A 23,631-nucleotide genomic window follows, 5' to 3' on the forward strand; every position below is an offset into this window, starting at 1 on the left:
CTAATGCAATACAGGTTTCATAAAAATGATTTATCAAAACATTGTTTTTCAAAGGCAAAATTCAAACATTCTTTTATTTTATAAAGTTTTTTTGTGAAAAGAACCATGTCTGATAAATTGACATTCACTGCGACTTTATCAATATTTTGGTGGTTTTTGAGTAGGATGAAGGATTATTACATTGTAAATTTTATGTCGTAAACTCATAAATTGTCAAGGTGTGGTTCATTTTCCTTTTTTTGGAGAAGGTTAAAGCTTGTTAAAACTGTCCTGTTTCCAGGTAATATTTTATTTAATTTTTTTCCAAAAAAGTGCAGTTATGTATGTATAAACATATGATTTTATTATTTTTAGAAATAATTCATTTCTCTGTAACAATTTTAATAAATATGTTGAAGCAAAACAAACAAGATTTAATACAAGACTAGTATAACAATCACGATATTTTGTATTTGAACAATTTTTGAATAACTGCAAATATCAAGATTGATTGGGTTAAATTGTAGGAATGGAAAAAATGAGATGTTTAATGTTTTGTATTATTGCTTTATCTTTTAATTTTCAAAGCAGCAAAAATAGTCACAAATATTTAATAGAAATATTTTTAAAATCAAGATAGATGTATGTTATCACCAAACCTATGCTTTCGTTGTCTTACATTTTATGTTGCTTCCTGCTTGTGATGTTGTATCTCCTAGGGATCACTGGTGCACTGGTAGACACTCAAAATTGTACATAAATAAATAAAATCCACTTTTGTAACTTCTCTTAGATAATGAAAAACAAACATGATAATCAGACGAAATTGACATTTCAATCTTGAACTTCCATTGTTTAGTATTGTGACCTAACATGATTGTATAATATGTCAACAACAACTTTTATCAAATAGTCAAATGTGCAACGAGGCTCCATGCAGAATGTTTTAATAACACAACTAACCTATTAACTAACTGCTTTCTTTCCAGATTTTATCCAGGAGTGTGTTCTAGTGCATTAGTGATCTTATATTAACATTTTAAATTTTAACCAAAACATTAACAGAACTTACATGTAGTTACAAGTACATTTGTACTTTAGGCTATTCTAGCTGACATAGTTTTAGTTTTCTGCATCCAAATATGCTTGCTAGGTCCACCGCCCATTTGGAGGTCACAGGAGGAAGAATATCTAAGCTTAAAACCGACCAGAACCCGAAACAATCGATTCAAAGCTCAAGTGCTGGTTATAAAAGGGATAAGTGTAATGTTATCCCTGTAAGGAGCCCCGCATCTGGTGGGGATGCTCAGAGTATCGTATCGGGATTCAGTGGATTTCAGCCAGAATTGCATTCTACACCCAAGTCATCAATTGTAGATAGCCATAGACCTACTCAACGTCAATGTGGTAAACCAGATTTGTTAAATTCAGCTCCTAATCAGTCACATATAAATTATCTACAAAATGATAAAACCAAATTAGGTTTGATAAATACAGGACATTGTAATGTATCATCATTGATTGGAAATAGACACAAATGTGACAAGGATTTAATAGAAAGTCCTAAAAAACAAAATAGTAATATGGATTATCATACAATGACTGAAAATGTACGAAAATTTGCTGGAAGTCCTAGCGCATTTCCTGAGTCAAAAGTAACTCAAAACATGGAGGATAAAGCATGGGATAATTTATTAGAGGATGAACATAAGGTCTATGACAGGCCACCGAGTAGGGCTAAGTTATCCAGATCGGCCAGAGGGTCTGTTAGTAGTGAGAAGTCGTCCAGATTAGATTCTCATACTTATCAATCTTATACAGCTGGACTTCTTCATTCAACAAGTCGGTCAGAAAAGTTTCTAAATCTACAGAAAAACTATGCAATGCTAGAAAGGATATCAGAAATAGAAGAAAAATCTGAAAAGCCGATGAGACCAAATAGTATGGATCCGCAAACATTCCAAGATATGTTTGACATTGTGAATACAAGTCGACAGGAAGAATTGGATGAGTTGTATTTTGAACTTGAGGAGGCTAAGAGAAATAGAGAATTTTTCAGTAGTGTCAAATCTCAGACATGGGACCCAAGGAGGGATTATTCATTGACAAGGAAAGAAAAGTCTGTAGGCGATTTAAAAGCACTCTATGCTGGCCTTGAAAGTAATTCTGAGGAAAAACCAGTTTTGTCAAAAGCAAAATCACTAGAGAGTACTTATGTGAAAGGTCAAACTGATGAATGTTATAATTCTCCATTGCAAGAAAAAGTATATGTTCAAAACCCTCAAAGATCACCCAGAGGAGCAAGAGCAATACATGGGACTAGTATTGAACCACTGGCAAACAAGTATGAAATTTATGTTGAGAAAAAACAAAAGGAATATAAGGATACACCAAACAATGAGGAGTTACATGTAAGATCTGTCTCTGTACCAGTCAATGAACTAGAAAGTCCCAAACCACTGAAAAGAGCACATTCATCAATAGGTAATAAAATAGTTACCAATGTGGATTCTAAACTTTATGTAAAGGAGCCAGAGCTTTCAGTTAAACAAGAAAAGACTCAAATAAGACATGGAGGTAAAGTAATTGCTAGTTATGTCAATGACAGTGTTCACGGAGTAAATTTCAGATATAGAACAAATTCTAATGAAAATAGTCAAGTAAATACTAATATTAGAGACAATTCTGGTGTAAATTCTCCAAGAACAAATTCTTTAATACAAGAAAAATCTGGAAGTTCTGACAACTATGAAAGAATATGGGACAATGAGACTAATGTTTTTCACAGACATTTTGGTGAGAAATGTGTTCTTGATGAAAGAGACAAATTGCCCCTTCAAAAGGTTAATTCTATGAAATCTTGTAGTCTTGAAAAAATACATAATTTAGGAGAACCAAAGCAAAATGTTAGCTCATCTCAATCTCCTGTGCAATTTAGAGTTCGAAATTTAAGAGTTCTTGCTGAAAATAATGAATTTAGTGACAGTAAATTCGCAAAGATGAGACCGATATCTGACTCTGTGTCGCCATCAGGATTTGAAAATAGGCCACTTTCATTCGGTACAAATGAAAAGGAAACTGAGTTACTTGTCAAGGAATCTGACCTTGATTCTGCAGATGATTATGTACGATTGAAAAAGTGGAGGACATCCGAGCTGTGTGAAAATGATGGCACAAATTCTGAAAATAGCAGTACAGACACATTTATTGTAAAAAGTAGTGAAGACGAAATTGAGAAAGACGGAGATAATCTGCCAGATGTTACAAAAGGGACGGAATCTAATTCCAAACTTCCTGAAGAACATGCATTTGAAAAAAGTAAGTCTGAACCAGATTTAAAGCAGGTAAATATCAGAAAAGAGCCTGTTAGACCGAGATCAGCTAAATCACAGGTAAAATTGAACGAGCCAGTAAAAGACAATAAATTACCTACTAATTTTGGAATGCCTAGAACTGTTTCTGGGAATCTTAGGGAGGTTTTCAAACAATATAAACATGAAGGCAAATTTTCACGGTTTCAAGCACCTGAACACAAGGCTGATAGTCCAAAATCACAAACTTTACCTAGAACATCAAGAGTAAGCAATAGGCGATATGATGCTTATATTCCCCCTAGTCATATAATGAAGGAAGTAACAAGAGAGAGTGATCAATATAAACGGACGGAGCCAATACACAAGGACCGGACACCATCTTCAGCCAGTAAAATGACTGTGGAATACTTAGACCTCATTGGGAACGAGTGGTCACAGGAAAGGAATAAACAAAGCATTGTAAATTCTCCAAGGTCAAACAGTCAAGGTCACAGACGTGATGGTGATTATGTCCAATTAAAGGAGAATAATAATTTGTCAAATATAAAAATAAAATCTGCATCACTTGGTCGACATCCAAAGAAACAGGATTATCCAGATTATTATCATACATGGAGTCCACGATCTCCATCAGGACATTATAACCAGCAACCTACATCAGCAGGGCATGAAACTAGACCCCACAGAAACCAGCCTCCTCCTCACCCAAGGCATCGTACTAACCCATCAAACTCAGGTTCTTATAACACTAATATTAGCATGCTTTTGCTATGTTTTTACTTTACTTTGTTTTTCTTTATTTTCTATTCTGAAACTTTCTTTGTTTTTGTTTAGCTTTCTTGATGCTTTTGCTTTGACCAACTTTGTAGTGAATGTTGACATTTTTTTCACGTTTGCCTTATTTTGCAGCTTTCCTTGTATTTTAACAGCAACAATGTGACTCAATCTTTAACACATTAAGCTTTTTGTTAATAATAAAACATAAATTTAGGCACTAAATGGATTTCTTTTTAAATAATATTTGTCAGACTGATTTCAAAATAAATGCAATTAAGTATTTGATTTCTGTCATAAATTGAGTTGAATCTACCAGTGAGCAACAAAGAAGTATGTTCGGTAAGGTCCTAAAATGGCCCCCTTTTATAGCGTAAATTTCAAATTCGGATTTATTGACCAATATCACAATAAATTATAGCTAATAACGTGACTAGATAGGAATTAAGCAATTTTGTTGAAAATTTTACGTTTCTGCGTTTCATTATGACGTCACAAGTTGTACTTATATTGATTTTTCACGAAAAAATCAATGAAAATGTGTAAATTTCCTTAGATTATTGGACAGGAAACATAGAGCGCATACGTCGACAACAAAGATCTTTTAAAATAATGTTTGTGAAGACATTTCACATGTCTTATTTGAATATTAAGTTTGTCGACGACTGCGCTCTATGTTTCCTGGTCCTTAATTGATTGAAATACAGCTGATTTTGTCAAATTTCACCAAAATCCCTTATTTTGACCCTTTTGGGATGTAAAAATCAAAGTGTTAGAATTAAACTTTGACAAAAATAGTTCTGTTTAACTTTCTCACATTTCTTTAAGGCAACTTAACACATTTATTGTTTTGTAACTTTGTAATTGGGGCCAAATATGGCCCTTACCGAACTTACTCCTTTCATAAAAATCTGAATCCAAGAGATAAATGTTGAAGGGCTTTGATACAAAACAAAATATTTATTATTATAATATTGTTTGGAAAAAATAAACTATTGTTTTATAATAGTACATTCCAAACATATTTGATGGATATTGATAAATGCAATATGTTTTGTATATATATAATCATTGTCCCTGTTATCACATACTAATTCAACAAGGGAGCAACATTTTTAGCATGTACAATGAATTAATATTTTTAATCTAAAAAGTGTTATTTAAGCCTTGAGGAATCCATATATACCATCAAAATTTCCCAAGATGCTCTGGCTCAAAAACGAATTTACAGATGTTGACCTAACATTTCAGGTCCCAGTCACATGGCTGGAAAATTTCAGCATAGATACTGTAAAAGAACTATAAAATTATTATGAATGTTCCAGCTTGCACTACTGTTACTTTGTATTATCTACCTTGTTATTCTGTATACTTTTATCCTGAACAAATTCATCCACAATTTATTATATCAGTATAATAGGAGTGTGCAGCAACAGGAAGGGTTTAATAGGCTAAAAGAAATATTTTTTTAGTTGTTCTTTATTTTCTTTTTATTAGTAGCTTAAGTTTTTTTAAGAAGGTTCTTTTTGAAATCGAAATTTTGATTATACAACAAATAATGGAGGCATAACCCTGCAATTTGAACATTGTCATAGCGTTTTGACAAAGCAAACATAGACAGTTCTAAAATAGAAAATGGAGTGAGTCATAGAATTTTGAGAGCTTCAGACAACTTTACTTCGATTTTTCTGACTTCAGCATCAACAAAAGCTAAGATAGAATTATATGGACTAAACCTTATGTGTAAAAGTTGTTAAAACATGAACTGTCCATTCTGCTAATAAAATAAAAAATATATTGGTGATAATGTTTTTATCGTGGATTTTGCCGAAAAAAATGGCATAGGAATAAAAGAACCGCATCAAGTCAGTTTGTCTGATTAATTTAAGATTTACCTGTAAAATTGTTCACTTTTTTAAGCATGTCACCTTGAATATAAATTTTAAGTTGAACTTTTCTGTAATTAACAAAATCTTGTTTTATCTGACTAATTCAATACTAAATATTTGGAGACATTCTTAAAAAGAAAAAAATCTATAAAAAAATTTTTACTTTATGTTGATATAGTTCTGAAAGACAAACTGTCTGCACTTTGGTTTATATGTTCTTAAATCATTACACAAAAGTTCAACTAGGTTTTGATTTGGTTTATTTACAATTTGATTTGTTTTCAAATGTTTGTGCATGAGTTTTTTTCTCCTCTTTGCATGAACAATAGAAAAACCACAACAGCATCAACAACAACAAAGTCCTTTGTCTCCACTTCCTCCTAAAGTACCGCCTCCTCCAAAGCTATCACCAGTGCAACAACCAATCATAAAGTCCAGTACATCATACAATCAGCTTTACTCAAAGTTTGAATCGCAAGGGAATTCATATACCAATAGATTTGGCTATGATCCACCTGCCCCGCCTGTAAGAGGTGGCAACTTCCATGAACCACCAAATCCACCTGTTCGAAAGATTAAGTCGGCACCAGTTTCAAAGCTGCGGATTCGAAGTAATTTGTCCGCAGCAGAACAACTGGGAATTAAAAGTTCAAGTCCAAAGCTTAACGGAGGTATAATTTTTATATAGAATTGCTCTTGTGGCTTGGTGTGTTTTTTGTCCTCACGCCAGATAGATATTACACAAATGCTACTATTAACACACTTGACTTGATTAACAATTTTTTATTTATATAAAACGGAAAACAGATCACTAATAACACCATGTATTCAGGGGAGGCATTAACCATGGGCTGTAGCTAAACAGAAATTTCTAAATATAGCTTGTGGTAAGGGAAAGTAAGTAAATCTTGACCAAGTTGATAGAAACTTTATTGACACTGGTATTAACTAAGTAGATGTGGTTCTTATCATTTAAAAAAACACATTTTTATTTAACCAACATTTAATGTTTTCGAAAAATTAAGATATGTGAAAATTTTAATAGTTGATTTTGATGAGGAAGGTGAGTATTTGCTTGTAACATCACATAAGCATGGATAGTGCTTATGAAATTCATATTACTAATTGATAATACTATCACACATACATGTACTGCCATAGACGTATGGGAAAGATAGTAAAATGTCCTTAAAAAAAAGCATGCTTCTTATGCAAATTAATAGCCTTGCCAATATGTCAGTAGTATCAAACAAACCATTGTTCTCCGCCTTTATTGTTGCAAGATACATGTACAAGGATGAAAAAAGTAGCTTGAATATAGAACAAACTACACTGTAAAGTGCTTCATAAGTCTGTTAGTAAATGTTTAGTTTATTTTTCTTTCGTCTTCCACGATCTGCTTGCACTAATTTCTTCTTTTTATACTGTATAAACTTTTCTTTTTCTGTCTGTAAAATCTTAAACCATTGTTGTGATGCAACATGTTCTGTTTATTATTCAGCATTCAATATTTACTATGCATATTTTATCTATATTTATACAGGGATTGGGAATATAGACATAAATACATATCATGTAATTTGATTAATGACTAGAATGCATTATTTTTGATAGCTTATCAAAATAATGTAAATAATAAAAATTAATTGGATTTTGTCATTGTTAATTCAAAAGTATCATTTTATAAGACATAAAATTTAATTGTAACTGAATATTTCTTTCAAATCTTTCAATTCAAAAAGACTGATTACTAATACTTTATTTGGTCAGAATTTTAAATGTTGCTGTCAAAGATATAATTGAACCAGTCTTGAATTCAAGTATCCAGAATATACTCAATGGTGTAACTGATGACAGGTATACTTATACAACATGTTTTGTATTTCAGCATTCAAGTTCCAGACATCAGATGTACGGAGAAGTCCGACAGAGAGAGTACAGCGAAGAAGAGAAGATGAGGAAGAATACAGAAGGAAAAGATTGGTAATTTTATATTCTCATTTTTAATCGGATTTTTGAAGGAAAAATCAGCTATTGATATGGGATGTTTGGCAGGCAGGCTGCTGCTAAAAAGTGTCAGTTCATTAACATGCAAAAACTGACAAAACTTAAAAAGATATATTGTTTTTGTGATTAAATGAAGGTCAAGTTTTTAGCTTTTCTCGTTGCTGAGCTTTCAACTTGTTAGTTAGTAAGTTATTATATTCTCATAGTAATATACTTATTTTAAGTAATACAAAATTCAAAGTGTACCTACATCATGCCTGGATTATATTTATGCCCTTTGTTCTACAGAAAGAGATAGAATATGAATATCAGTTATGATTACCGCAACCTAATATTCTTCTGTGTATTGAATAACAACATTGCATAAAGTTTGAATTTGCATATGCAGAAAGTAATATCCTTTAATTTGATGTCATATAAAACAAAGATGAGTTTTTTTATCTGATTATTTAAATCTTATATTTCAAGTTTATATCACCTGTACTTGTCTTTTCTAGGAACAAATATATGAAGAAGAAAGAAGAAGAAAAATTGAACAAGAAAAGGCTGATTTAGAAGCACGCAAACATAATGACTTTTTTACGTATGTATAATTAATAAACTATCTTTCTTAGTCTTAGAACTTTTGGCTTTTATAGACTGCATTGGAGGTTTGGGAAGCTTAATTCTTCCCTGGCTGTCTCTTGATTTAGACTTGAATTTATAATTGTTCAAATGATTATACACAACAAAAAGTTATTTTTTTCTAAGAACTGTTGAATTAAAGTAGATATCAGTCATTTGACATCCATTAGTATAATACTGGAGTTTATACAAATTATGAAATATTGAAAAAGGACAAGAGAAGATGAAACAGAATTCATGACTGAAAATTTCTTGTGAAGACTTGTAATTAAAGGCATAATATTTATAAGTGCATGTAACTATATTATAATTGTTGTAAAATCCAAACTTTTATCAAAATCCAATGAATGTATGATAAATTTATACATGTTTATGGATATCAGTGTTCATATATATTCAATGTTGTCATCCTTGAATAGTGAATTCTTTAGAAAGGGACTGAAATTGAAATGTGATACATGTACCAAATGCAATATCATATTTCAAAATATAGAACTATTTGGTTACAAACCAACTTTGAATTAAGCAAATTTTTAAGTTACTTTATTTAAAGAAAGGAGATAATTTTAATATAAACATGGCATTAAGTTTCAATGAAATAGCAATTTTCTCAACAACAAAAATCAAATATTACACTAAGTTGTGTCGTGTCATCTTGCAATATTGGAAAATTATTTTGAAGCATGTTTCATTTTATTGAAATTGTTTTAATGTGCCACACAGTAGCCAAAATTCATCATTGTTAACAGTTGACTAAAATCACCATTCCTAAAGAGTCACTTTTATTTGTGTGTATATAATTACCAAACACCAGTACAAACTATGTGTTGTTTACATCTTTTTGAAATACATATTATACACAATAATGGCTTTACACTTCAAACAAATTAGTGCATGTTGAAAGTATCATTGCAAACTTGCTATATGACATATATTTTTTCCTCCCCAGTCAAGAAATATATATGGAGTAAGTATCAAGGACTGACAACTCTTACTAACAAAAGGGAGTTAACTCTTTAGACTTTGTAGTGCAGTGTTTGATTATGTGTTTTGGTTCAATGTCTGCTTTATATTATATATTTTGTAAGCAAAGAAAACTGCTTGCTAATAATGAGGAACGGAAAGTAGTAGCTAAAACACAGTATTATTCAAGGAAAACCTAAAACACATAACATATTTAAATGCTGTGAAAGGAATTATTATTTCAGTTTTATTTTTTATTCACTTTGTATTACCCATGTTAATAATTTCCGTCTCATCTTGATTTCATTAACACTTTTATTTTTATTATATTATTTATTTACACAGTTTTCTAATCATTTTCACACTTGCTTTTATATTTGAATGCTATCAAATTTAGAAGTTTTGTTTTTAACTTTCCATCACTCTAAACAAAACAAAACAAAATTTGCCGAAGATAATGTTTCAAGTATTATTCCTTGACTATTAAGCTGTATAATGTGTAATTGATTAAGAAAAGAATTATATTACTGAATTCAAACTTAACTATAAGAATTCTGGAATAGTAAATTGCAATCTAAAATCTTACAAGATAGTAGAAAGTTTCTAAATAACGACAAGGGTTTTGTTTAAAAAAAAGTATGTATATTTTAGTATGTCTTGTCTGTCATGGTTATTTAGTTTCATTGGAACTAATTCTAGTTTATTTGTACGTCAGTATGTCTCGTTAAAATTTGAGTTGGCTTTTGTAAGGTAAAGCATGCATCTGCTATTTAATACAAGAATTTATTAACGTTAATTGTCATGTTTGGTCAAGAATATCAAAACTACATTTCATGATCTTCGTCAAAGCCACATTGAAACATTTTGAACACTTCCCCCAGAAATAAGACTACTAATTTTGTAAAACTATCACAAGTATTGGTATTTTAAGATACATGTTTTAAGTTTTATGCTAATTGTGTTGATAGATGTTTTTCTAGTTATAAAAAATATATTTCACCTATACACCATATTTGTTATTTAACTACCTTTTATTTTGCATATGTTATATATGTTTCATTCATTTTAACTGTCATCAATTGATTTATTTTCATTTTTTTTTCACAGATTAAAAAAATTAATGTCTGTTTTGCATTAATAAGACAATCAAATAAACATTTTACTAATCTTTTTTAGCGCTGCCCAGAAATCTCCAATCCCAGCTGATCGCTTTGAAGAACCAATCAGTGGATACAATACTGTACCAGCTGATCGACGCAGAGGCTTTAAAATCCATGGCAAAGCTAAAGCTGTATATAATTTTAATGCTCAAAATCCTAGGTGGGTATAACTGAGACTTTTAGATTTCCTTGAATTACTTGTTGATAGAATTAAGGTTTGTAGGTTAGGTAAAGGTTGCTATAAAATAGCACCAGCATCATAAGGGCTTCCAGAAAATGTCCATGGGAATCTTTGAAAGCAAATTTTCAGAAGGTTTAACATCCATAGAACTTGATGCTAAAATATATTTTAAACCCAACCTCCCATACAATACTTTATGTGCCTTCATAGACCTTCCAGATAAAAGGCCATACATAGGAGATGTACCAATGACAACTATTTAACAGAGTCTCAATTAGGCAGATTTTAGCAACTATAGGTTAATGTACAGCCTTCAACAATGAGCAAAATCTATACTGTGCTATAAACGGCTGGACTTTGTGTATTGAAATACAGTATATTGAAACACAGTGTACTGGTCCACCAGTATTAAAAAAAAAAATAGCAAATGAATAGTACTGATGCATATATACTGTATTATAAGATACATAATTGGACTCTTATTTTTTTTCAGAGAATTGTCGTTTAGGAAAGGTGATATAATTTATTTACTAAGACAGATAGATAAGAACTGGTTTGAAGGAGAAAGATACGGAAGATCTGGATTATTCCCTGTCAATTATGTTGAGGTTTGTAATAAAGGTTTATTGTTGAATATCATTTAAAGGAAAATCATTAAAAAGTAAGAAACAGCAGTTTGAGAACAAGATCTAGACAAGTCATCAGTTTAGACATTGAAATTATCCAGTAAACTATAAGTCTCAAAAGAGGAACAAAGTGAATGTCACATCTCTTTGAAATGACTACTAAAATTACAAATTTTTGATGGGTTCACTTCTTATAGTGTATATTTTGTAAAAATTCGGTTCCAGTGAATACTAATCAAACCATGAAGCAAAATATAAGTTTCTTCTGCATTACTTAAGTTTAAAGACAAAATATTAACAGAGTGTCACAATATTTTGATCCCCCTGCTGCTAGCTGACAGGGAATTGTGTTTAACACTTGTCTATCTGTTCTTCTGTACATCCTTAAATTGGTTTGTTGATCTCTAAATAAAGATTGTCTAATGTTTTCAAACTTATACACTATGCTAACCAGGGCTTCCAAAAAATATTTGAGCCAGCCGGACATTTCATATCTGATCCCGATTTTAATCCCTTAAGACTTAGTTACAAAAGGCAATTATGGTAATCAGATGGCCATTCCAATGATTGACAAATGTCACATTAAAAAAAACCGATTTTAAACTTTACTTTGATATGATATGAATTTGATGTACGGATGCATATATGTAACTGTTAAATTAGCGATGCATCATTCAAAGTGTGCACATCAGCGTGCTCATATCTGCTTTAGACTTTTTATTTGTGCAAAATGACATTGTCAAAAACTTTAATTTCGTTTCACATTGTTCTAACCGGAGAGGTCAACCGAATGTTGACTTGACAATGGTAAAACATGGACCATAAACGGATTCGTAAAATCCGTGTACGTTAAGAAAGCACGACTGAGTGAAAAAGCTCTTTCCACGTTATTTCTTCAACAAAATACTTGAAATGAACGTTAGATACATGTATCAATGATAATTTTAGCATTTTTGAAGAAATGTATGATGCTTAATTAAATTTCCCACCTGTGCACATGCGCACACGTGTTCTAGTTCATACGACATAGTTCTGACGATTTTTCATTTAAAACCTTTTTAAATTTTTCATCAAATCATGTTGATAAACTAATTTCTAATAATTTTAATCTTTTGGACTAAATCAATTAGAAAAAAACCTCTGAAAAGTAAGAAAAAAATTGTAAATAAACCGATCAATTTATACGATGTCCGGTACTGAACATATAGTTCACCTGTCACCTGAACAGGTAGATTTCAGCTGTCCAACTACTAATTAGCCTTGATTAAAATTAGAAAGTATTGAAGTAGGTGTTGTTTTGATAGTAATTAATCAAAAGGCAAAAGGTTGGGTCAAAAAGATCGTGAATATTATGTAAAAATGACCGAAAAAGCTTGGAAACTAAAAAGTATATGACCGTTTCATGCTTTGACCAGCCGGACTTTTACCGGACATTATACAAATGACCGGAATATATGACCGTTTTGGAAGCCCTGATGCTAACCACCTAATGCAGATCAAGTTCATGTTTGAGTGACATCACTTTTTATCATTCTAGAGTTATGTCCCTTTATAAAATTTCTGAATTTGCAGGGTTTTTTTTACAAAAAAGGGGGGATCTCTGTCCTTTGAACACATATTTCTTTTATTTCAATTGGTTTCAGCCAATATAGAATTTCAAAGGAGTTCTAAAGAGTTACTTTTGACATGGAACATTATCACAAAAGATGTAATTTATAAAAGTACAACAGAAAGAATTCAATAACATGTATTTCATTTCACATTTAAGGTGTTAACATCAATAGAGGAAGCACACACTGCTGCCCAGCAGGCAGAGGGCCAGGCAAGGGTCAGATATAACTTTACTGCCCAGACAGGAGTGGAATTAACATTACGCAAGGTAAATTAGAAAAAAAGAATTTGTTGATAGTAAAAAAGAAATTTGTTGATGTGAATAAGACATAAGTTAGAAATTGCTATATAAAAGATAAGGTTATGTATTATACCAAATATGTGCTTTGTCTTAAGGAGTAGGAGTAGATAGTTTTTTTTATAAAACAGAAAATACAGTAAAGAATATCATTAAATCATGTAGATACAGAAGGTGTCACACACTGGTCACTATAATTGTATGATACTAATTTCAATAGTACATTTAAAATGAAAGAACTACTTATCAAAGCTTACATTTCTAAATATTATATTTTATTTAGGGTGATATAGTAACATTATTACGATCGGTAGATGAAAATTGGTATGAAGGCCGAGTAGGAAACAAACAGGGTATCTTCCCTAGATCTTACATAGAAGTGATATTTGATCCATCGACACCATTAGTGACACCAGCGCCATCTGTTATCACGACACCTATGACAGGTAGAGGTGATTATCCACTATCTTATTCTCTGCATCTGTTTCTTGTCTTGCTGTTTTCTACCTGTTTATTTATTCGTTCACTTTGATGTGCAAATATTACACCACAATTTTGTTTGGTTACATATTGTTCCTTATTGCATATTAGTACATTGGCAAAATTTAGATTTTGAATGGGAAAAAAAATACTTTTTTATAAAGAAGTTATTTTGAAAATATAGAGTTTTAATATAATTTATTAAGCCAGTAATCTTTAAAAAAAATTGGTATTTTGATAATGAAAATAAAGGTATAAAGTTATCTTTTATTGAAAGAGTTAATAAAAAAAATAGTTTGCCTTTGTCTATTATGTTTTGTTTACTTTGAACAAGTACCTGCATGGTTTCATTTATTATTATATGTGCATATTTGGATTTTAAATCTAAATGTTTTAAACTGTATTTATTTCTACCCCTGTTAGAATTATTACAGTAATTTTTATCAACTGCTTAGGTTACAGTAGTAATATTCCTTATTTTTGTTTTGGATGAGGAAATATAAACGTTTACGATAAAAAGTCTGTTGAATTTAATTTACATTATTTCATACAGAATTGAACCTAGAGCTAGGATGCATGATCCTTAAAGATGACACATACACCTATGTTATGCCAATATTTACATCTTGTGATATTTTTAACAAATCAAGACTTGTTAACAATAACAATAATAAGTTAGTTTTGCAAAGTGAAACATTTTTTTGGGGAAAAGACATGCTATAACAATAAAAAAAAAAGAACGCAAGAAAGGGAAGGTTATAAATACAAAGCTATTTAAAAGAAATAGGTGAATATGTGTTGCAAATCAGGAATGTGTCAAAGAGACAACAAACCAACCAAAGAAAACAGCTGAAGGTTATCAATGGGTCTTCAACAAACACCGAGTCAGGCTTCAGCTGGCTTCTAAACAAAATTGTGCACAAGTCAGGTGAAAAAAAGAGATTGTTCTGTTTTGTTAAAAATCAATGTAATCAATTTGTTCAACAAACATACAGTAGCTATTTATTCAAAATACCAGGATTTTATTTCATCTTACATATTGGAAAACATATTATGGGTCACTTCATTTTGTGCTAAAAACAAAATAAAAAGAATGGCACAAATCAGTATCCAGGATCTGCAATTTTATCATGTTATTTAGAAGTTGAGAGAATTGGGTATACATTTGTATTTCAATGAGATGGCAAACCAACAACACCAAAAAAAACACATCTAAAAAATCAATAGACAAGTCAATGTCTATACAACATGTCAAACTATAAGCATACCTGAGTCTGAAGAAGTTGTCAATAAATAAAAATACCGGTACATAAATTGAGAGTATGGGAGACAACCCATTTTATTTGATCAATGCAAAAATATATCAGGATTTACAAGCCTTTACATCTTGCTATTTATAAATCAGGGGCTCATGCCATCCTTTATAAAAATGTAAAAAAAGGATTAAATTCATAGTTCTTTGATGTTATGTTGATGTTAATTATATGAAACGAATTACCATATATCATAAACATATTCTGTAAAATGCATACTGACATCCTTAGTCAATGGAAAATTATCATTCTAGGTATGTATAATATGTGGTATGTTATAATTCTAATGTTACAGGTACCCCTGAAATGTTATCACCATCTGGTTACGATGCACCAACACCTCCTCCTCAACCGTCTCCACGAGCATTCTCACCACGATCGTCAGCTTTTCAACATCATCAACAACGTCAGTTTAGTCCACAGCAACAGGGCATGAGTCCTCATCAACAGACATTAAGCCCACAACAACAGGGCATGAGCCCTCATCAACAATCATTTAGCCCTCAACAGCAAGGCCTTAGTCCTCATCAACAAACATTTAGTGCATCCCAACAAGGATTAAATTCACATCAGCCAGCATTCAGTCCACAGAGATCAAGTTATACCTCACCACGTTATGATGGCCCACAACAACAACGAATGGAGGATGGCCCGGTTCGTGTAAACGGATACTCACAGTATAATGGAGATTATAATGGTTCTCCGCAACATCAAGGACAACAACAAGGTCGCCCACGACAAAGTCCTACGATAGGGAGGAAACAGTTTGTATCGAATGGACCGTCTTACCCCCCTAGTGCCAATATAAACTATAATGTAGAAACAAACAATAATGAAATCAGAAATAAAGTGCCAGATGACGATTTAGCGTTGTGTCGGTTAGTATAAAATGTTTTTTGCTTATAGTTAAAGAGTTGTCTTCCTTCTCGCATATTAGAGGGGGGATAGGAGGGGTCCTTATCCCGAAATCCCGGACTTAAAAAAACAAATTCCCGAGGTCCCGAATTTAAATAAAGTAAATCCTGATGTCCCAAAATCCGAAAAAAAAAAGATTCCCGGATCCCGAAAGGGTCAATCCCGAAATCCCGAGCTTAAAAACACCCGATCCCGGAGTCCCGATAAAGGTCCTATCCCCCCTCATATTACAAGCTGAAGAAAATAAAATTAACACTCCTCTTCAAAATTTAAAGCACAGATAAACTCAACCTTTAACAATATGGTTAAATGAATTAGGACTCATATTATTTCAATAAGTGACATTTGATTCCAGAAGTTCTACTTCTATCTCATCTTAGAAACACATGCAGAAGTTTGACTGAAAATTATTGTTGACTTATTTTAAAAATATTTTTGTATTGATGAAGTAGCTACTACTGTCAAGCGAAACAAAATATTGTAGTGATTAGTATGTATAGCTGTAAAATATAGATAAATAAACATGAGAACTCAATTCTAAGGTTAATAAAAAAAAAGAATCACACATAAGATCTTGATCTAAAACTTTGTTCTATATGTGTGTGATTATTTTTCAAAGACATTTAGAGAAAATTAATTGGGTTAGAGATTCAGAATTCCAATAGCATTTGATAATACTTTCATGAATTAAAGTCATATGAAACGAGTGACTGGTGAAAATAATGTTTATCAAATTTTTAACTTAGTCTTCTGTGCACGACTTTTTCATTTCTTACACAAAAGTATCGTATAATCATCAAAAAAGTAAACTTCTTCTAAATGTGGACAAATTAAAGAATTTTCTTTAAAAAAAAGTATATGTACATAAGTTTTATAATGAAAACTATCCATTTAGTTGTGAAAACATATGCATTTTTTTTTTTTAATTTGAGGTTTCATATGACTTTAAACTAAATGTTAAGTTCTATTGCTACAGTTGTTCAGAGAAATGTACTTCAAATTTATAGAAATTACTTTTTTCTTTTCAGATATAGGGCAGTTTTTGCATATAGGCCACAAAATGATGATGAATTAGAACTTTTAGAAGGCGATGAAGTTTACGTGATGGAGAAATGTGATGATGGTTGGTATGTGGGGACATCAAATAGGACTGCTATGTTTGGTACTTTCCCAGGAAATTATGTACAATTAATTCAATGTGAGTTTTATGTCACTGTGTCTCACAGCTATCGGCTGAATAACACTTGTCTGTGTTCACACTTTTTGCAGCATGTGTATTTTGCATGGTGTATTTTAAATTTGGATTGGTTTATATTGCTAGATATTTCTTAATTTTTGAGTTTTTTTTCTTCTTCAACTTAAAACAAAATGCTATTTGTAAATCATTATTCCTAGTAAATTGCAAAATGGTGTTAAACGGTTGCATTAAGAAAGGGATTTATGATGAACATACAGCTAACTAATATAGTGACAATTAAAGACGACATTTTGAAAGTACAATTAAAATCACAACAGAAAAATAAAACCACCTGCATTGATTAAAATTGACTTTGAATCCAGGGATACCATACAGACTCGTGTCTAACTTAGAATTGGTTTTCTTAAATTCTCTGAAATATTGCTTTCAATGTAGCAGGTAAATTTAACTGGAATGACAAACGGGAAAATTTTAAAAAAAATGTGCACTTCCTTTCATCAATCTCAAAAGTATTTTTAAATTTGAAGAAAATCAATCTAGGAATAGTGGAGTGTAATCCCGATTTTGAACAAATTGCCCTACAACCAATTGTCAAAGTTCCATAACTCTGGAATGACAAAGCCAAAAATTCCAAAAAAAAATTCAGGGAAGTTTTTTCCATGAATTCTAATGTTGTATTTTGGATGGATGGGCATTGGTATTAAAAAAAAGCCTTTATTTTAACTTCAGTCAAATAATATTACATACACAGATTCAAGACATCCATCATGGAATTAATGTTATGATACTTGTGGCTTTCTCCAATCAAAAAAACTTTTAAAAAAAGCGGTGTATAAGAATATCAGTTTGATTCATAATTAAAAAACATTGACAAACAATTCAGAAGAAGTATGATTTATTGAGATAAAGCTTGTTTTTCTCTATTTTAGGACGAATCAGAATCTACTGTAGACCTGGTTATAGAAGTGAATAAAAGACTCCATAATCACAGGAGTATAAAATGTAACAAGTCCCAAGTATCACGCCAAAATGTTAGCCACAGTGACAAAGGACACTTTACAATGGCTGCTAGAGATTGCATCATCATCTATTTATAGCCACACAAATAAATGCATTTAGATAGACGCTGCATGTTACAAATAATGTGTTCATCAACTTGTACAAATTATCATTTATCAGCAGATATAGTAGAAGAACAAAATGGACGCAAGGTTTTTTTTTTTTAATTTAAATTATTTACATTATAACAAGGGTTTGTTTGTTTGTTTATGTCTTGATTTTTTAACATTTCATCCTGTTACAAATATCATTAGCTATTTATGGATCATTTAAATGTGTATATGTTTGTTGTCTGGGTTGAAAACCCAAATTTCCTTTCAAGGAAGCCAATTATGCAGAAATTTGACAATCTGAAAATTACGTTCCAAAAATTTTGTACTTAAAAATATCATGGAGAGAAAAAAATAATAGATAAAAAGCATAGTCAAACTAGAATTGAAACAAAATGGTTTGACCCAACAGTTCAATATAATTTTCAATAATAGATTGTTTAAAATAAATGTAGCAATTCTGTACTTTTTGAAGCATAATTATGACTTCTTTGATGGAAATTTGGGACTTCAGTTCCCTTTTGATGTTGTACTTTTCGAAATTATTACATGTACAACAATGGTAAAGGGGTTCTCGTGTGTATGTCGTACAAATGAATCATTTAGACATTCATTAAAGGACTCTGTCGCTAGTATGTTGTACATTTCTGCAGGGAGAAACATGTCTGTGTCCTTTCATTAAATTTGGTAAAGTTTAATTAGGGAATGTTTTATTAGATATATCATTTTTTTGTATTTATTGTTGATTGACATTTTATAAAAATCATGAAGTTTTTGTACCTAATTTTAACCTCTTTTCTCATTAGATACGTCATAGTTTAAGAAATAATAATAATTTTCTATAAAAACATTTTAAGTCAGATAAAAGTAAACAATACAGATATTTTAACCTTTCACCTCATGGGTTGTTCTGTATTCAGCTTTTGCAGCCATTATAATAATATTTCAAATTTGCTGTTTCAGTTTCTTTTGAAATTTTGATGAAAAGCCACATGGCAGACAAATGTTGATTTTCATAATCAGTCCCTGTAAACAGAAAAGAATTGAAAATGAACAAAATTTCCCTCATAAAAGTTATGAGAACCTAGTAATATTTTCATTATGGCCTACCTGATATAAATATTGAGATTTTTTAATTGATCAAAAGAGGACAATTATCTCATTTATATTTTGTATATCCCTAAATTTTTAATTGTAAAAATCATGGAGGCTGATTTGACATTGTATGTTTAAAACAGTCCAGATCTGATTTATTAACAACTGTCTACCTGTTCTGATATATAGACCTTTATAGCTATCAAGTGAAGTACCGAATGGTACATAAAACCCTTCAGGTTTAAAAATTGACTACCAATTTAGTATGGAAACCTTTGATTTAAATACTTATCAATGTTAGTTGTTGCTTTTATAATAGAAAAAAACTAATTATTGTACACATAGATTTAAGGTTCTCAAATCTAATACCGGTGAAATTTTCCCCAAAAATACATTTTGGGACAATTATTTGAAAATCCAAATATAACAAATGTATTTAATCTAGTGAATATTGTATTTGATTAATCTGGACAATTTTACCTATAAATACCAACCAAGAAGACAAGAAAAGAAGTATAACAAAGATTTTACTAATATTTCTTTTGTAATGTATGTTAAATAAAATCCTTATAATTTGCCAAAAATAGCCTATAGTTCTGAAGGTGGCATTAAACACCAATAATCAGAGAATCATATTACCAACACCAATTAATTATAGGAATAAGTCCATATACTAAGAGTTGTGACAGGTATTTTAAGGTGAAGTTATTGATTAAAATTATCAAACAAACTTTAGAGTGTATGCTTTAAAAGTAATTGATATACTCTACTTGTCCTGAAATTCAATGTCATGTTACATCCTGAATAGATTTCTGGATGTAAAGTGGTCAATTTATAAAGCAAAAATGATAGCTTTTAAAACTTTGTACTAACTTACGTTATAATTTGATGTATATTATGTACATAACTTAAAACCTGTACATATTCCTTCCCTATATAATTATGTCCCTTTAATCCTGATGTGATATTTATTTGATGTATAAAAGGTATAGATTTTATAATTCTACAAATAAAGTTCAGACGTTTATGTATGTCAGGTACATATATATGCAATGGTTATTTATAATGTATCCTAGTTTCAGTGTTGTTTCTATTTATAACTGTGTCATTTTAATGGAGCTTTTTTTTTTGTTTCTTGTTAAAATTTGAATGAAGTAATGTCTGCCTGATAGTGCCTTTTCTTTGTAGAAGAGTTAGGGTTATGAATTGTGTATTTAGTTCACTTATTTCTGTCAACTGACTATGGTATAATTTAGAGATAAAACAATAAAATACACATAGGAAATGTATTACAAATGTAGCTCAAATTTTACTACAGTGCTAATATATATTGGTTTTTTTTTAAATTTAATTTAAACTGAATTTTAACACAATTTTGGAAAAAAGATAAAAATTAATTTAATTTTTTTTAAATTCTTTTGTTTTCTGTCAAATAAGGTGAAACTTTGTGCCATAAAAACTCTGTCTCCAACACATTATTTTGGAATTCAAGTACAACATGAAATATCATTTAATCTGATGGTTTGTTTCTAGTCACTTTCAAATGTCAATCAATTCATACAAATCTCAGTTATGTACAGAAATGAAATTCATTGCTAAAAATCAGTGCTATCAAAATCTTTCAATTCTTCAGCAATACAAAGTTCAGAGTGGAATGATTGAAAAAAAATCTTAATATGTCTGGGTTTTTTTTATTGTCAATAAGTTTGTTTGAAATCTGACAGAAACTTTCGATAACTATTATTGTAGGAAGAGAGTACATGATATTATGCTCACAGAATCTATGGTTGTTTTTTTAAGAAATTTAGTTTGTCTGACTTTTGTTATTTTTTAAGTTTCTTTCTGTGCAAGGTTGTGTAAAACAATGATCTAGATAATGACCTTTTATGTAGTTAATTTTATCGGATATTCCCTCTTTTCACTTTTTTCATTTGTTTTGTTTCTGCCATAGATTCATTGGTGCATGAAATAAAAATAAATGCCTGTGTTTATGTAGTCTTCCTTTTATTCAGCCATTATCATGTGACAAAGCTGGATAGAAACAATATATGTCCCTTGCGGTCAAAATGGTGACTTTTTTATTAGGCTCTACAAATTGGCTGAGAAGGCAAGATTTAGGCATTATGTTTTCAACTGTGTCAACAGTGATTTCGCAATTTGTTATAGTTCATGATTAATTAAAAAAAAAAAAGATGTGGCAAGATAAAAAGTTGAGGTATGGTTGGACTCCAAATGAAGTAGAAACTATTGATCACTTTATAACCTTTAACAATAAGCAACATCATACCACATTGTAAGCTATAAAACTAAAAGATCCCGAAATGACAAATGTTAAACAGTTCAACTAAAAAAATTAACAGCCTGATTTATGTACAAAACAATAAACAATGAATGTGATAACCAGCAACAAACAACAAGCACTGAATTACAGGCATATACAGAATGTGGCATGGTTAAACATGTTTTCTGGAGCCAAACCTTCCTCTAAAATGGTACAGTGATGTAACAGTACATCATAAGAACAAACTATAAAAATCTGTTAAAAAGTGCTCTTTTTTCAATACAAAGCACACACAAAATTTGAGTTGATGACCATTTTATTTAAATGTTTTGTGGTAAATGGTCATATGGTTTTAAGGTTAAATATGAGTGGCCTTGTTATCAAAAACCTAGGCATAAAATACAATTAAAAAAGTAAAATGTCTATGTTTTTCTTTGACAACAGAAAAACAGGATCGAATCAAAGGAGTTGGTTGTACCATGTGCTTATTGGAATTAATATGATCTCCTCTGTGGCTATGGGTAAAGTTAAAGTTAAAGTGCTATTTTTTATTTCAACATTTGCATTATCGAAATTACAAAAAAGCGAGACATATCTCTGTGATAACAGTTTAACCTGCTGTAGGTCTTGTTCCATCCAGGATATTTGGGGTGCCCTCTACCAAAAAAAAAGGGTCCTCAAGGTATCTGTAGCCAATTTCACTGATGGTATTCACCAACAAACAAACAGTCATCATGCACATTCAATGTTATTAAACTCACTAAAACTGCCCTCAGTAATAAGGTTTATGATAATTGGCGAAAGTTCTCAGTATAATGAAAATGTTGTTCCTACCACCAAGTCTATGGTATTAACGGTTTATCCTTCTTCTCTGGTTATTCAATCTGATGTGTGCACCATTGCTTCTGGAGTTTAAAACTGCTTCACGAGAAGGATATTCAATTCAATTCAATGAAAAACTTTTTACTTAAAGCTCACATTCAATAAAACTACATAGCAGCATTGTGAGATTTTCAAATCGCTTATAATGCCCTATATAACAAAATATATACAATATACATGCAAATATAACTCATGAAAACAACACATTTTTATACGACTGCAAAACATTTTGCAGCATATATTGGTATCCCTTAGTCGCTGTCTTCATCGTCCCAAAAAAAAACATTTGGTTTCCCGACACTAACTTTAGTATAAATAAATAGAAATCTATGAAATTTAAACACAAGGTTCATAACCACAAAAGGAAAGTTTGGATTGATATTAGGGGTTGTAGTCCTAACAGTTTAGGAATATGGGGCCAAAATGGGGCCCAAGTAAGCATGTTTCCAGACAATAACTTGTGGAACGGTGTATGAATCCCTCTTAAATCATACCACAAAGGGAAGGTTAGGATTGGCTTTGGGGAACAATTTTTATTATGATTTAAAATCATAAAATAAAGAATGGAAATGGAGAATATGTTAAAGAGACAACAACCCAGTCAAGAGTAGATCATATCTTATTTTAGAGATCTTTTTTAAGTGGTTAAATCATATCTAGCTTTAAGACATATTTATTTCACTAAAGCCCCCACATGGGGTATGTTAGTATAACTTTTTTTAACAGACAATAAAAGTGTAAACATATTTACATTAGAACAAAATTGTAAACAAAGGTGCAATATTAGTATATATAATTAATACTGTGACAGGAAGTACAAATTATAGTTATATAATTAAGCACATGTATTAAAAGGTTTTTATAACACTTTTGCAAAATTTTGCTATTCCAGTAAGTGTAAATAAATCTGAAGTATTCATCAACATTTGGGT

The 23,631-nt window shown here is 30.8% G+C and overlaps 1 protein-coding gene across 34 annotated transcripts in view; it reads left to right on the forward strand.

The window, feature by feature from the left end:
- LOC143045293 (uncharacterized) overlaps window positions 1-21,527 on the forward strand; it is a 127,456-nt gene extending 105,929 nt beyond the window's left edge. For 24 of the 34 annotated variants that reach the window (XM_076217701.1, XM_076217710.1, XM_076217708.1 and 21 more), the window contains 12 exons: window positions 6,286-6,627; window positions 7,002-7,019; window positions 7,845-7,939; window positions 8,461-8,546; window positions 9,537-9,554; window positions 10,727-10,870; window positions 11,385-11,499; window positions 13,286-13,396; window positions 13,710-13,878; window positions 15,515-16,097; window positions 17,163-17,332; window positions 18,262-21,527. In XM_076217701.1, coding sequence (XP_076073816.1) covers window positions 6,286-6,627; window positions 7,002-7,019; window positions 7,845-7,939; window positions 8,461-8,546; window positions 9,537-9,554; window positions 10,727-10,870; window positions 11,385-11,499; window positions 13,286-13,396; window positions 13,710-13,878; window positions 15,515-16,097; window positions 17,163-17,332; window positions 18,262-18,263 — 1,853 coding nt within the window. In that variant the 3' untranslated portion in view covers window positions 18,264-21,527. Of the gene's footprint in view, window positions 1-1,014; window positions 4,030-6,285; window positions 6,628-7,001; window positions 7,020-7,844; window positions 7,940-8,460; window positions 8,547-9,536; window positions 9,555-10,726; window positions 10,871-11,384; window positions 11,500-13,285; window positions 13,397-13,709; window positions 13,879-15,514; window positions 16,098-17,162; window positions 17,333-18,261 lie in introns of those variants that run through there. The other 10 variants (XM_076217715.1, XM_076217716.1, XM_076217718.1 and 7 more) reach the window with 7 other exon arrangements.
- The last annotated feature ends 2,104 nt before the right edge of the window (window positions 21,528-23,631 follow it).

Source organism: Mytilus galloprovincialis, chromosome 9, assembly GCF_965363235.1.
Source record: "Mytilus galloprovincialis chromosome 9, xbMytGall1.hap1.1, whole genome shotgun sequence".
NCBI classification, from domain to species: domain Eukaryota; kingdom Metazoa; phylum Mollusca; class Bivalvia; order Mytilida; family Mytilidae; genus Mytilus; species Mytilus galloprovincialis.